At 42.8% G+C, this 14,311-nt stretch overlaps 1 protein-coding gene across 1 annotated transcript in view; it reads left to right on the top strand.

The window, feature by feature from the left end:
* Positions 1 to 13,453, top strand: part of LOC311133493 (calcium/calmodulin-dependent protein kinase type 1-like) — a 64,595-nt gene extending 51,142 nt beyond the window's left edge. Inside the window, exons 3-12 of the mRNA XM_084166982.1 lie at positions 4,696 to 4,827; positions 8,025 to 8,099; positions 9,188 to 9,326; positions 9,814 to 9,940; positions 10,286 to 10,361; positions 10,555 to 10,667; positions 11,138 to 11,216; positions 11,378 to 11,465; positions 11,663 to 11,810; positions 11,939 to 13,453. Coding sequence (XP_084023108.1) covers positions 4,696 to 4,827; positions 8,025 to 8,099; positions 9,188 to 9,326; positions 9,814 to 9,940; positions 10,286 to 10,361; positions 10,555 to 10,667; positions 11,138 to 11,216; positions 11,378 to 11,465; positions 11,663 to 11,810; positions 11,939 to 12,042 — 1,081 coding nt within the window. The 3' untranslated portion in view covers positions 12,043 to 13,453. The remainder of the gene's footprint in view (positions 1 to 4,695; positions 4,828 to 8,024; positions 8,100 to 9,187; positions 9,327 to 9,813; positions 9,941 to 10,285; positions 10,362 to 10,554; positions 10,668 to 11,137; positions 11,217 to 11,377; positions 11,466 to 11,662; positions 11,811 to 11,938) is intronic.
* The last annotated feature ends 858 nt before the right edge of the window (positions 13,454 to 14,311 follow it).

Below are 14,311 nucleotides of genomic sequence, written 5' to 3'. Positions count from 1 at the left end.
ATAGAGATTCAATGGCTTGATTATTTCAGTGTTTGTGTCGGAAGATCAGATAGGAGAAGTCTTTCAACTTCCCCCGTTTTGATAAGACAAAGGTCTGTGCACATTCTGGCCAGTACATCCTGTTTTAGTGCATTTTGCTTCCTTTTATTGTCTGCTTGATTCAGTGGCTGTTTTATTGGTACATATAATGTTTTATTGGTGGGTAAAAAGGTATTGTATGACATGATGACTGTTTTTTCTTACGAAGCTAAATTATTTGTCATTGGCAGATAATTGTGCTTATTTTAACATAGAATAGGCTTAATACAAGTAATTTATCTTATTTTAAGATATTTGTAAAAATATTTGACCTTAATCATCTTATTAAAGTAAAATATCTTGAAAAATATCTTGAAATAAGATCAGTTACATGTATAAAGCCTTTTTTAGTTTGCAAAATTATCTAATTATCTGCCAATGATGTTAGATAATTTAGCTTGGTAAGAAAAACAAGAAAAAAGTAAAACATTTAAAGTGAATTATGACTCATTATACAATGGGTGGGTCTAATCCTGAATGCTGATTGGTTAAAACCGCATTCCAGCTGGTGTCTATTCCACAAGTTACCACCGGCCAAATCTATGACATTAAAATGCTTAGATTTATAATTTTGCAGTACAGTATGTGTGGTGTATGTGAGGACTGGTGCTAGCTCAGAAGTATGTGTGTCAGTGTCCTGTGGCACCCCTCAACCAGGCCTGCCAGCCTGGTGCAGATGGAGAGCTGATTGGATTTCTACTGTAATTGTGTCCCGAAGGTGCCTGAGCAGCGAGGCCTGAGCCTGAGGCAGCAGTATGGTCACTGTGGCTGCAGCTAGCCAACATGCTGTTCTCTGGATATCATGGGTGCTGCCTGCCTGGGACTAGTGTATACAGTAAATACAATGCAAGTCTGTGGGCTAGATTTAGTACACACTAAGCTTGATAGTGAAAGCCTTGAACTTTTTTCTCTGTGTCTACGAGACAAAAACAATAAACCTGTATTGAGTCAGCTTGTTTTAGAGAAAATCCAATTGTAAAAGTTCTGTGTTAGAGGACAATACTTTTTTACTGGGAATAAAGCTTCAATAAAAGTGGCCTTGAGTGTATTTTTAACTGCCTCCCCTAGGGACCCTGCTTGGCTACAGAGTGTGAGTTGGCTTTGCTTATGTGAAAGCGTTGGTTTCAAACAGTGAGGATCTTAAGGCTCCGTTGGGACACTAGACTGTCAGCATAGTGACAGACTGTCTTTAGAAGCTCTGAAGCAAAATGTTGATTTTTGAGACTCACTGTTTAGGGACAGTTGGCTGTTAGTATACAATTATGCTAGGATGCTTGACTATGTGAACATTTGGCTGTTTTAACTGTTAACTGACAGAAATACTGTTGACTAACTGTTAGTATAGTTGACTGTTTGACTAGCACCGTAGTCTGTATAGAAGAGCACAGCTGTGAACTGTTGTGATAGTTCTGTGTTTGGATAGTGTCTATGTGAGTGTATCTTAGAGGAGGCTCTGTCTGCTGGTATTAGTAGTATGTTGGGGCAGTTTAGTGTTTGATAGCATCAGGGCCAGGCGTCTTCCTGGACCTGTGTCTCTTGGCGATGATAAGAACATCCTGTTAGGAACAGCTTAGTAAACACACACACAACTCTGCTCTGCTCCATCTCAGCCAAAACCCACAGCACATCACTGAACCAAAACCACTTATTCTGTTCTTATAAATTAGTCATCCTACTGCATAGACTTGTTTTCTTATTAACATCCCTCGGGATGTCAAGGAATTTTTTTCTGCATTAATCAGAGCGATCGTTGTTGTTTGGTTATGAAAATACTTATAGGTGATTAAAGCCTTCGAGATGTTTTTTTCAAAGGCATCGTTATCAGTCATACATCTAAATGTACTGTTTAGACTAGATCATGTTTACTGTCTGTTATTTCGTATCTTCTGTGTAAATACAGTAGGTCTGAGTAAACAGGACACATTGACACGTGAGAGTGTGTGGTACTGTCAATAGATTTGGCTAATCCTGAAACAGACTGGCAAGATTATGAGATTATCATTATCATCCATCATTGTCATTATCACCAGTCTTTTTTGGGAGAATGATTGCACTCTCTGCCATTTCTAGTCTGGTCCTTTGGGAGGCGGCTTCATAGTTCACTTCTCCAGATTCTAGAGAGGAATTTGAACTGGTAAACTCCCCACCCCCTGCTGCAGGGCTAGATTTGAGCCCAGAATCATAAAGATCAGTTTAGGACAGTGCGTCCTAAATGGTGGACTGTGGCCAGTCCCCTTGGGTTGCAGCTGGGTTCTGCTTCCACAGTGATTTAGATCACTAGTTCCCAAACTTTTTCCATCATTGGGGAACATCCTCACTCTCGTTCGCTCTCTCTCTTTGTCATTCTCCATTGTGTCTATCTCTCTCACGAGTTGACCTATGGTGTTTCCCAGATGATGCATCAGCACCCAGTGGTAGGTCATCATGGCAAAAGCCTCCTGTGTCACGGCCAACTGTGGGTTTAGAATCTGGCCAGAAATATAGTATATTTTATCTAGTGAGACAAGAAAATTATTTTATTTAGGTCAAATTGAAAAAAAAGTTTGGTAACCGCTGCTTTCTACGAACCTGTGTGTGGCTTTAGCACGTCGTGTTGAGACAAGTTTGCGAGAAGTTTGTCAGAATTATTATTATTTTTTGTTATTTAGCAGACGCTCTTATCCAGAGCGACTTACAGTTAGTGAGTGCATACATTTTTCATACTGCATACATTTTTCAGATCTTGCTCCACTGGCTTCGGAATGGGTACTGGAGCACTGATAATATACATATCCTCCCAGTCTATTGTCTAGTTTCCTCAGTATTCATTTAGAGGAGAAATAAAGAAAAAGTGACAAAAAATAAAAGTGATTTTCTTTGATCTAGGCCTCTTATTTCTGGTTCATAACCTTTTACAGTGAGGGAAAAAAGTATTTGATCCCCTGCTGATTTTGTAAGTTTGCCCACTGACAAAGAAATTATCCGTCTATAATTTTAATGGTAGGTTTATTTGAACAGTGAGAGACAGAATAACAACAAAAAAATTCAGAAAAACGCATGTCAAAAATGTTATAAATTGATTTGCATTTTAATGAGGGAAATAAGTATTTGACCCCTCTGCAAAACATGACTTAGTACTTGGTGGCAAAACCCTTGTTGGCAATCACAGAGGTCAGACGTTTCTTGTAGTTGGCCACCAGGTTTGCACACATCTCAGGAGGGATTTTGTCCCACTCCTCTTTGCAGATCTTCTCCAAGTCATTAAGGTTTCGAGGCTGACGTTTGGCAACTGAACCTTCAGCTCCCTCCACAGATTTTCTATGGGATTAAAGTCTGGAGACTGGCTAGGCCACTCCAGGACCTTCATGTGCTTCTTCTTGAGCCACTCCTTTGTTGCCTTGACCGTGTGTTTTGGGTCATTGTCATGCTGGAATACCCATCCACAACCCATTTTCAATGCCCTGGCTGAGGGAAGGAGGTTCTCACCCAAGATTTGACGGTACATGGCTCCGTCCATCGTCCCTTTGATGCGGTGAAGTTGTCCTGTCCCCTTAGCAGAAAAACACCCCCAAAGCATAATGTTTCCACCTCCATGTTTGACGGTTGGGATGGTGTTCTTGGGGTCATAGGCAGCATTCCTCCTCCTCCAAACACGGCGAGTTGAGTTGATGCCAAAGAGCTCGATTTTGGTCTCATCTGACCACAACACTTTCACCCAGTTCTCTGAATCATTCAGATGTTCATTGGCAAACTTCAGACGGGCCTGTATATGTGCTTTCTTGAGCAGGGGGACCTGGCGGGCATTGCAGGATTTCAGTCTTTCACGGCGTAGTGTGTTACCAATTGTTTTCTTGGTGACTATGGTCCCAACTGCCTTGATCATTGACAAGATCCTCCCGTGTAGTTCTGGGCTGGTTCCTCACCGTTCTCATGATCATTGCAACTCCACGAGGTGAGATCTCGCATGGAGCCCCAGGCCGAGGGAGATTGACAGTTCTTTTGTGTTTCTTCCATTTGCGAATAATCGCACCAACTGTTGTCACCTTCTCACCAAGCTGCTTGGCGATGGTCTTGTAGCCCATTCCTGCCTTGTGTAGGTCTACAATCTTGTCCCTGACATCCTTGGAGAGCTCTTTGGTCTTGGCCATGGTGGAGAGTTTGGAATCTGATTGATTGATTGCTTATGTGGACAGGTGTCTTTTATACAGGTAACAAGCTGAGATTAGGAGCACTCCCTTTAAGAGTGTGCTCCTAATCTCAGCTCGTTACCTGTATAAAAGACACCTGGGAGCCAGAAATCTTTCTGATTGAGAGGGGGTCAAATACTTATTTCCCTCATTAAAATGCAAATCAATTTATAACATTTTTTTGTTGTTATTCTGTCTCTCACTGTTCAAATAAACCGACCATTAAAATTATACACTGATCATTTCTTTGTCAGTGGGCAAACGTACAAAATCAGCAGGGGATCAAATACTTTTTTCCCTCACTGTACAAGGAGTTTTTCCTTGCCATGGTTTTCTCTTGGAGGGTTTGCCTGGATTACTAATTAAAATGGTTGCTGAGAACAATAATACTAATAAGATGTGATTGGCAGTCTGTGGTGTCTTTGGCTGACCTGTCTTGTTTGTGTTTCAGGGGGGCTTTCTCTGAGGTGGTCCTAGCGGAAGAGAAGAGGACACAGAAACTGGTGGCCATCAAATGCATCCCTAAGAAAGCCCTGGAGGGAAAAGAGAACAGCATAGAAAATGAGATCGCTGTCCTGCACAAGTGAGTGATACACACACACACACACACATTTACACACCCTTGTTGCTTATTGATGTTAGGGGAGCAAGTGATTTAACTCTGAGACAGATAGTGACTACAATTGCAGTAATGACAGTCTGGTTAAAATACCTCCCTTTAAAACTGTGGAATTACGGACCAAGCCGGAAACAACGGAACTAGAGGGGCCTAAGCTATTTATAGTGCTCTTGTTACCTGGGTTACATGAGACACAGAGGCCAAGTGAATATACAGGGATATTTCTAGAGCTGAGGATGTGCGGACGAGAGAGAGTGAGAGAGAGGGATAGACGGAAAGAAAGAGACAGACAGGAAGAGAGAGATACAGAGAGAGACCATCGTTTAAACTCCTAAAAGTCTAATTAAGCCAGAATTGTAACATTTTCATTGCAGATCACCTCATTCTTCTATTCTTCTAGTAGTGATTGTATCAGTCTGTGCCTTAGGTTAGGGTCCTTCCTTGTGATGTAGAGGTCAGGTAATGAGCCAATAGTGAGGAGACAAGGAGGAAAACCATTCATTTTAAGAGTATTGTAACACAGCCTCCTACTCTTCCCATTAGTGTATTCCCATGAGGTCATGAACTGTCAGAGAAACCTGGAGTGAGATGCTGAACTCTGTATGTTTACCCAATTACTCAAGGCAACATGGCTGCCTCTTAATGACGGTGTAAAACATCTGTTAGAGGACATCACTACTGCACCCATGAAACAGCTTGTCTGACGACTCAAATTTAATTATTCCGCTGCTCTATGTTCGCTACATACTTCAGTCCGAGACTGCCATCGTTGAAGTCGTTTGTGGTGACGTCAAAATTAGGGGTGTTGTACAAAACAAAGTAATCAGCGATCGGATCATCTCTAACCAATCAGAGTATCAAAGCCAATGACACATTTTCTAAACGCTGCTTTGTGTTATGGGCACAGTGATGCTGAAACGTTGGTGGTTTCTTACCCAATAAATGACTGGGAGTTTATACATAGAGTGTGCAACTCTCTTTATTTGTTTTTATAGCTTACATTTTATTCACTGTTAGTCAGCACCTCTACACTATTTGCTTCTGGCCCAGCCCATCTGTTTCTGGGACCAATCAGAATGGTTAGAGTGTGTGCGCGTTCTAGAAATCGTTGGGGAGGTACTCAGATCCAGACTCATTGCAGAGAAGAAACTAAAGTCCGTGGGCATGGCGTAGCGTTTGGCTGGAGGAACGAGTTTGGGTAACCAGGCAATGAAACAGGACAAAGTTGCTTAGTCATCCAGAGTCACATCAGACAGGATGAAGTGAACAACAGTGTAGAATATAGTGGGTAGTTGGTATCAGTGTGAAGGGTTCTGGATACAGTTATCTGTTAACAGTTTGTAATCAACCCCAAGCCCCTACAAACCTCTTCATGGTCCCTCATATATCTGTAACATCACATGGCAAAGTGTTAATCAAGTTTAAACAAATAAGAGGGACAGTGTCTTACTTCTTACTGAGAGTGAGAGAGAGAGATAAGGATAACACTTTATAGCTGTTGAAGTGGCTGTGCTGCTAACTTCCCTTACTGTACTCTAGTTTAACCAACTGTACTGTATGTATCCCCCAGTCCTGCACAAAACCATTAGTCAGCCTCTGTATGGAGCAATTCATTATCTCTGCTCACTCTTTCCACTCAATGAAACACTTTACTGAGACCATAATGAAATCGAAAGGCTTTTATAATCTCCCTCTTGTCTCAGTTGGATCCCTGCCAATGATAAAGTGTTGTGATTTTCCCCAGGCAGCAATGTTTCAGACAGGGCACAGTAACACACGTGATACAAGATTGATACTGCGGTGCGGTTCCATTTTTGTTTTGGCCTCTCTCCGAGCCGTGCCAATGTGACAAGTGTCTGTCATCAATGGGGTGCCTGCCGTCTGTCTGTCTGTGTCATCAAAGGGGTCTGATATCGTTCTATTTGGGCAGGTCTTCTAAAAATGTAGTGACACTGATGAATGGACTATCAGTAGCTTGAGGGGAAAGCAATGTATTCTACCTGCGCTGTGCCATGATACTTTGGTGTAGAGAGAGAGACACCTAGTGATAGAAGAGCTACTCCGTTGTAGTCATAGGAGGATTTGGCATTGTGTTAGAGCATTGTTAGCTTTCTACCCCATTCATGGTTCCTACACTCAAGCTGAGCTCTAACCAAAGATTGAAAAATGGCTTGTGAGGAGAGACTTAGTGAGTGAGTGTGTGTGTGTGTGTGTGTGTGTGTGTGTGTGTGTGTGTGTGTGTGTGTGTGTGTGTGTGTGTGTGTGTGTGCGTGCATGCACCTACATGAGTGCGTGTCTGTGGGTGGGTGTGTGTGTGTAAACAATCTTTCTCAGACAGTCTTTGAGTGTAAAGTGAAGTGTTTTAGGTGGGCGAGCACGGGGCTGATGGGAGAAAGCCGCCTCCAGAGCCGTGACTCACCTGCTCAGTGTTCTGTTCTGTCTCCATGCCAATGACTCCCAGGTGGGCGTCGGAATACACTGCTCAACCAATTAGAAAGATGCGTGACACCACACAGTCTGACATCACTGGCAACACAACTCTAGCTCCAGCTTAAACTAATATTAGTGATAATTAGTATAATATATATTGTAATCTCTCGTAGACAGACTGTGTAACCATAAATGGTACCGTAGAGCTGTCATGATACAATGGAAGGCGTAAGATAACGAGCAGCATTAGTTCTGTTGCTTTGGACAAATCACGATTTCGCAGGTGTTAGCATCTTTCGAATTTCAAAAGGGGAGGGGACATTTGGCCTATAGACTTGTCATAAATTGCAAAGAGAGGGTGGAGCTCTTCTTTCCTTCTTAACATGCATGTACCCAGAACTTAATCGAGCATCTGACCAATTACGTGAGACTTTAGCTCTGGGTTAACCGAGATTATATATAAAGCACCTTTTTAATATAAAATAATACTTTTTTCATATAAAGTGCTCCCTATGATGTTTATTTAGGTAGAGAAATAATGAGAACGATCTCAGAGAAAATCACAGAATGCAATTTTTAACGATCACACTTTGTCAGACAGTTCTCTATTTCTAATGGTAATGTACAATGTTTGTGACTGACTCTCTCTCTCTCTCTCTCTCTCTCTATCTCTCTCTCTATATTTCTCTCTCTCTCTCTTTCTCTCTCTTTCTCTCTCTCTCTCTCTCTAGGTTGAAACATGCCAACATTGTCTCCCTGGAGGACATCTTTGAGAGTCAATCCCACCTCTACCTGGTTATGCAGCTGTGAGTGATCATCCTGCTGTCTTTATTATCTGCCTCTATCTTCTATCTCTCTCTATCCTCCTTCTACCCACGTCAGCCCTTTCTGTCCCTCAACCAGCTCACTCTCTGCCTTGTGAAGAGGCAGTCTTCAGTTTGAAAACTTTCAAGATTATTCCTCTGCAATGTATGTGTGTTTGCGTGTGTGTATTGTAAGTCGCTCTGGATAAGAGCGTCTGCTAAATGACGTAAATGTAAATGTAAATGTATTAGACTCCCTGCCTGTGCTGTCTCCCACGCACAGTGTCGTTCTCCATTAATTACTCTCTGAGCTCAGGGGCCTTTCTGTTGACTGATCCCAACAGAAGTCAAGTCACAGACTGCCCCCCACCCACACACACACACACAGCATTGTGCCTGCTGACAACCACTGGGGAATGAATGTGCGCTACACCTGCAGCCTCTCTGCCCCCCACCCATTTCTCTTCCTGAAATGTCGGAAGGTGTGGAGCGAGTGAGATACAGAGAGAAAGAGTGGTGTGTGAGAGATAGAGATTGCTTTTACTGTTGAAAACAGTGGGTGGTGAGATGAAAGGGGGGGGGGGGGGGTTCACTTTAGCAACACTGCCATAAGGGCAGTCAGATTTAACCAAAGAACAGTTGGGGGTTTGCACAAATAAAAATCCCTTTTATCTCTCTTCCCCTCTTTCCCTCCTCCTCTCTCACTCTTTTTCTCTCTCCCCCTCTCTCCCTATTGTCTGTCTCTCTCAATTCAATTCAATTTCAATTTAAGGGCTTTATTGGCATGGGAAACGTGTGTTAACATTGCCAAAGCAAGTGAAGTAGATAGTAAACAAAAGTGAAATAAACAATAAATAAACAATAAAGCTTCTCTCTCTCTCTCTCTCTCTCTCTCTATCTCTCTCTCTCTCTGGGAGGCAGCATGACATGGCTTTAACTTGTTTTTAGAGCTGAAACACAGAGAGCAGTGGTGGGTACATCTAGGAAGAAGCAATGCCTCCACCTAGTGGTGATGTAGGCTTATAGACGGTTGAAGTTAGATTGCCATACATAGCAGGTGTACATCAGACGCGTTCCTCCTCTCTGTCCAGGGTGTCTGGTGGGGAGCTGTTTGACAGGATCGTGGAGAAGGGCTTTTACACAGAGAAAGATGCTAGCAAGCTCATCCAGCAGATCCTGGACGCTGTCAAATACCTCCATGACATGGGCATCGTACACCGCGACCTGAAGGTGAGCCTGGGTCAGGGGTCAAGGGTCAGGTGGTGAGTATAACAGTGAAAGAGGAGATTTCAGTGTTTAACACTGGAGTCATTTACCTTCTTCTTTCTGTCCAATGACTGAATAGTACAAGACTGGATGAGTGATAGCCACTCTATAGGATGAAGACACCAGGTGTGCTGTGAAAATTGCAACTTTGAATTTCAACCATTTTACTGTTTTGCGATTAGAGGTTTAAGGGTGACCTTATAATTTAGTATGGAAAATGTTTGTTGCCTAGGCACATGATGCTTTTGTCCCAATCGTTCTACAGTGCCTTTAAATGAGATAAATTATCTTTACTCCTCTAACGAGCTAATTTGTTTACAGGCAGTTCAGCAGCGTATAAACTGATTGATCATTAGTTTGAATAATGAATTATTTCCCCAGTTTGTATGTGTGTGTTTATAAAATGTTAATGAACAATAAAGTTGATTGAATTCTCTGTCTTCTTTTCCAGCCGGAGAACCTTCTGTACTACAGTATGGAGGAGGACTCTAAGATCATGATCAGTGACTTTGGCCTGTCAAAGATCGAGGGATCTGGAAGTGTCATGTCCACAGCCTGCGGAACACCAGGATACGTGGGTAAGGAGGACTGGTACTGATCAGTACATGCCTGTGTGTGTGTCTGTATTTATGTTTCAAGAGGATGTGGTTTCTATGATTTAGGGCTTGTACTGTACCGTATCACGGAAATCCAGCATTACAGCGTGATTTAAATTTAAAGGCAATGTTCCCGCGTTAGTGGAGACTGCATTCACGGTAAACGGTTCAATAGTAAATTACCTTTGCATTTATAGCGCTACAATCGCTTCAGCAATACAGATTGAAATGTGAATGTAAAATGTAATGAAAGCACACACCCAGTGATCATGTCAGGCTAGATGTGTAATGATGCTGATGAAAACACTGCTCTCTTATCGTTGGCAGCCCCTGAAGTGTTGGCCCAGAAACCCTACAGCAAGGCGGTGGACTGTTGGTCAATCGGTGTCATCGCCTACATCCTGTGAGTCATGGGGTTGGACTGGCTCTTTCACTTTAGTCTTTCTCCTACCAGTCTTACTGTGTTACACTAGTTTCCACTTCATTGTGTTCAACAATCAACTCATACCAGATTACTTCATGGATGCAAGTATAAAAGCATTACAACAGGTCCCCTAACTCTCACATGATGCCTTTGTGCACTTATTCTGACGCAGGTTGTGTGGATACCCTCCGTTCTATGACGAGAACGACGCCAAGCTCTTTGAGCAGATTCTGAAGGCAGAATATGAGTTTGACTCTCCCTACTGGGACGATATCTCTGACTCAGGTACAGTAGTCCTACGTTGTCATTATTAGTTCCATTTGTCAGCAGTTTCATATTATTGGAAGTTACTTACCTTGGTCTGGGGTTTGTTATGGTTTGAGTCTTCCTGCCAAGCTGTCAGTGTGTGTGTATGGGATTAACCATAATACACTCACTGGCCATAGAACAATCACTGAGGCCCTGTGAGATCACCATTACTTAGAGCTCTGGGGATCATGGTACAGTACATAGTCCTGTGGGGAGTTTCTGAAGTCAGTCCAAAGGCACGTGGACAGTTTATGTATTTTACTGTCAAGTCAGTCTGGACAGTGTTTCTGCTGCAGTGAAGTTCCTTTTACTGTAGTATCCTAGGAGTCTATTTCTGCGTCAGCTACCTTTTTATTGTGTGTAAGTAGCATCATTAGATATATCTATGTTTTAAAAAAGGCATTGCCTTTGGGTTAAATATATTACTTTTCATTCTGTGTTTTTAGCCAAAGACTTCATAGTCCACTTGATGGAGAAGGACCCCAGGATACGCTACACATGTGACCAGGCTCTGCAGCACCCTTGGTAGTGTACACCATCTTCTCCTTGACAATACACGCACACACACACAACACGACTTTATCATGTCCAGAATTATCTACTAAATGTGTGCTTTTGCCAAGTGTTCACCTGTTCTTGTGACAACCAGCCGAATTTGTCCCCTTATGTCTTTCTCTGTCCCTCAGGATCGCTGGTGACACAGCTCTAGATAAGAACATCCATGAGTCTGTCAGTGCTCAGATCAGGAAGAACTTTGCCAAGAGCAAGTGGAGGGTGAGTTACTTTTTCTGTGCATCTGGTCCTCTTCAAAATGCGAATACATTTTTGCTGGTGTACTGTGTTTAGTATATTAGTAGAATACTAAAGATCCTGCAGTATTCAGCGGACTGTTATTAAGTCAGTACAGCTGTTATGGCATTTATCATGTATCACTTTTCAAAATTCTGATCTTAATATGTTCCCTCCTGCAGCAAGCGTTTAATGCCACGGCGGTGGTGCGTCACATGAGGCGTCTGCAGCTGGGCACCAGTCAGGAGGCCCCCAGCCAGACCACCCTGCCCAGCCCCCTCAGAGCCCACCTGCTGTTGCCCGAGGCCACAGAAACAGAGCACACCACCGGTCAGTGGGTCAAAGCACCGTCACACCACACAAGTTAGGACTATTCAAGTGTAGCAAAACGTATTTGAATCTGTGGAGACACGACTTGATATTGTGAATGCCCCCCTCTCTCTCTCTCTGTGTTCCAGAGTCTCCGTGTGAGGGGGGCTGCTGCCAGAGTGCTGATGGGGGGGCGGAGCGCGACCACCTCTCCAACTGCACATACCGCTGCCATCCAACCAGCCGGGTCTGATCCCTGCTCACCCGGGCCACGCGGGGCCAACCAATGACTTTCACATTTACCTCTGGAGACCAGAGAACTCCCTAGTCTGGCCAGGAATACAGAGTTGTTCCAGCAACCCGCCACCAGGAGGGGCAGGCGGGTTATGAATCCAGGGTGGGGAGGAGGGAGGAGGGACTCGATGCCAACAGAGGAGGTAACTTGAATGGATTGGGTGAGAGCGGAGGATGAGATGAGAGAGGAGAGGAAAGGAAAGGAGGAGGACGTTGAGAAAGAGAGGTGTGGTGCCCAGAATAATCCTGGGTCATATATTTTGGTAGCGGGACAGAGCTTGGACAGCGTTTTACTCATCCTTTTAAAATGTGCATCTGCTTTTTATATCTCTGCATTTATGTGCATGGTGTTTTTTTTATCATCATTATCTTTCCCCTTTGATAGAATCCACTAATGATATCTGCATGATGAGGTGACAGTTCCCCCTGCATGTTGGCAGCAGGTGTTTTATAGCGTGAAGAGTGTATTGCAAAATCGTGTATGTATGGTGGTAATCATTATGGTATAGTTCCTGTACTGCAGATACACATCTTTATGACCTTAATGAGTTTAGTCCTTCAGCATTACATTTGTATGGCTTTGTTGTATGTTAAAATTATTTTTAAAATATAAATGTAGCCCAAGAAGCATTCACCTAATACCACATCTGGAGAATCAATGTGAGAATACTCCATCCATTGGGCTAGTATACGGTAGACCCAGTTTGTGGTTGTGCCCCCCAGGCTTGTAACAGAATAAGGCTTTCTGATTTTAACTAATTCAGCACAGGGACTTCTTCTATGGTGCCTTTAGAACAGTATCAAAGGTTTATTTTCTGGTAGCTTTTAGAAATCTAAAGATACATCTCTGTACAGTTAAAGGAGCATTAGAGGCTATTTCATTTCTATCATTGTATTTTTATATATATTTCAATGTGGCAATTCAGTCGTTAAAATACAGACTTTTACCTCAGTCAAGATCTGTCCAGATCTCTTTCCCAGTTGAGAAGTGTAATACCCGGGAGATAGACTTACATACACAGCTATTCCTCTTAGTACTAGTTAGTACTTAGTTTTTCCAAGCCATTGTATCTGTACAGAGAGAACTTGAGTTAAAGAATGTAAATATACATCTCATTGTCTCACCTCATAATTTATTCTCTCTCACTCATCATAATTAAGCAATAAGGCACGAGGGGGTGTGTTATATGGCCAATATACCACGGCTAAGGGCTGTTCTTATGTACGACGCAACGCGGAGTGCCTGGATACAGCCCTTAGCCGTGGTATATTAGCCATATACCACAAACCCCCGAGGTGCCTTATTGCGATTATAAACTGGTTACCAATGTAATTAGAGCAGTAAAAATAAAGTTTTGTCATACCCGTGGTATACGGTCTGATGTTCCACGGCTGTCAGCCAATCAGCATTCAGGGCTCAAACCACCCAGTTTATAAGGTCATTTAGAACATACTTTTGGTTACCTAAAAGAGAAGGCAGGATTTTATATCTGTGGCTCAGTTGGTAGAGCATGGCGCTTCTAACGCCAGGGTAGTGGGTTCGATCCCGGGACCACCCATATGTAAAAAATGTATGCACACATGACTGTAAGTCGCTTTGGATAAAAGCGTCTGCTAAATGGCATATTATTATTATTATTATTATATCAAAGGACTTTACTTTACTCATTTGTTATTGTTCCTTTGTTTTTTCAACAGTTCAGTTTACATTCAATCCATCATCTTCATACATTTAGTGTACATAAATTAGCTGACGATGGCTCTTCCGATTTGTGCCATATAATACTCGCACTTTTAATTAAAACATACTGACTTAATTCTCTGACGAGAAGGGTACAATGTGTTTCCATTACCAAGCCAGTCCAGTCCAGTGGGTTATAGCTCCTACTGTTAGTAAGATTTAAGGCTTTCTCACGTTCGTTCCAATAGCCAAGTGAACAAGACTTGGAAGTGTGGCAACGCGAGACTAGTAGGGAGAGGGACATCCTCTCTGTCCTCACTCTCTCTAGCTAGTCCCACACACATGCATTGACTCTACAGACCTACTTGCCATAGCCTGCATTGCATTCTAAGCTAATTGATTGACACAAATTTGACTTGGCGTTTCCTGTTTCAGTGGCTTTTGTGTAGTGTGCTAGTCTAAATTCTGATCACTGACTGTGCTGTTCCGCTTGTTGATATTGAGCTGTCACAACATGGATCGTTTGATTGAATTTTGCTCTCAATGT

Source organism: Coregonus lavaretus (assembly GCF_964263955.1).
Source record: "Coregonus lavaretus genome assembly, chromosome: 8".
NCBI lineage: Eukaryota > Metazoa > Chordata > Actinopteri > Salmoniformes > Salmonidae > Coregonus > Coregonus lavaretus.
The sequence above is the reverse complement of the archived record's forward strand: the minus strand, read 5'-3'. Positions and strand labels throughout refer to the sequence as shown.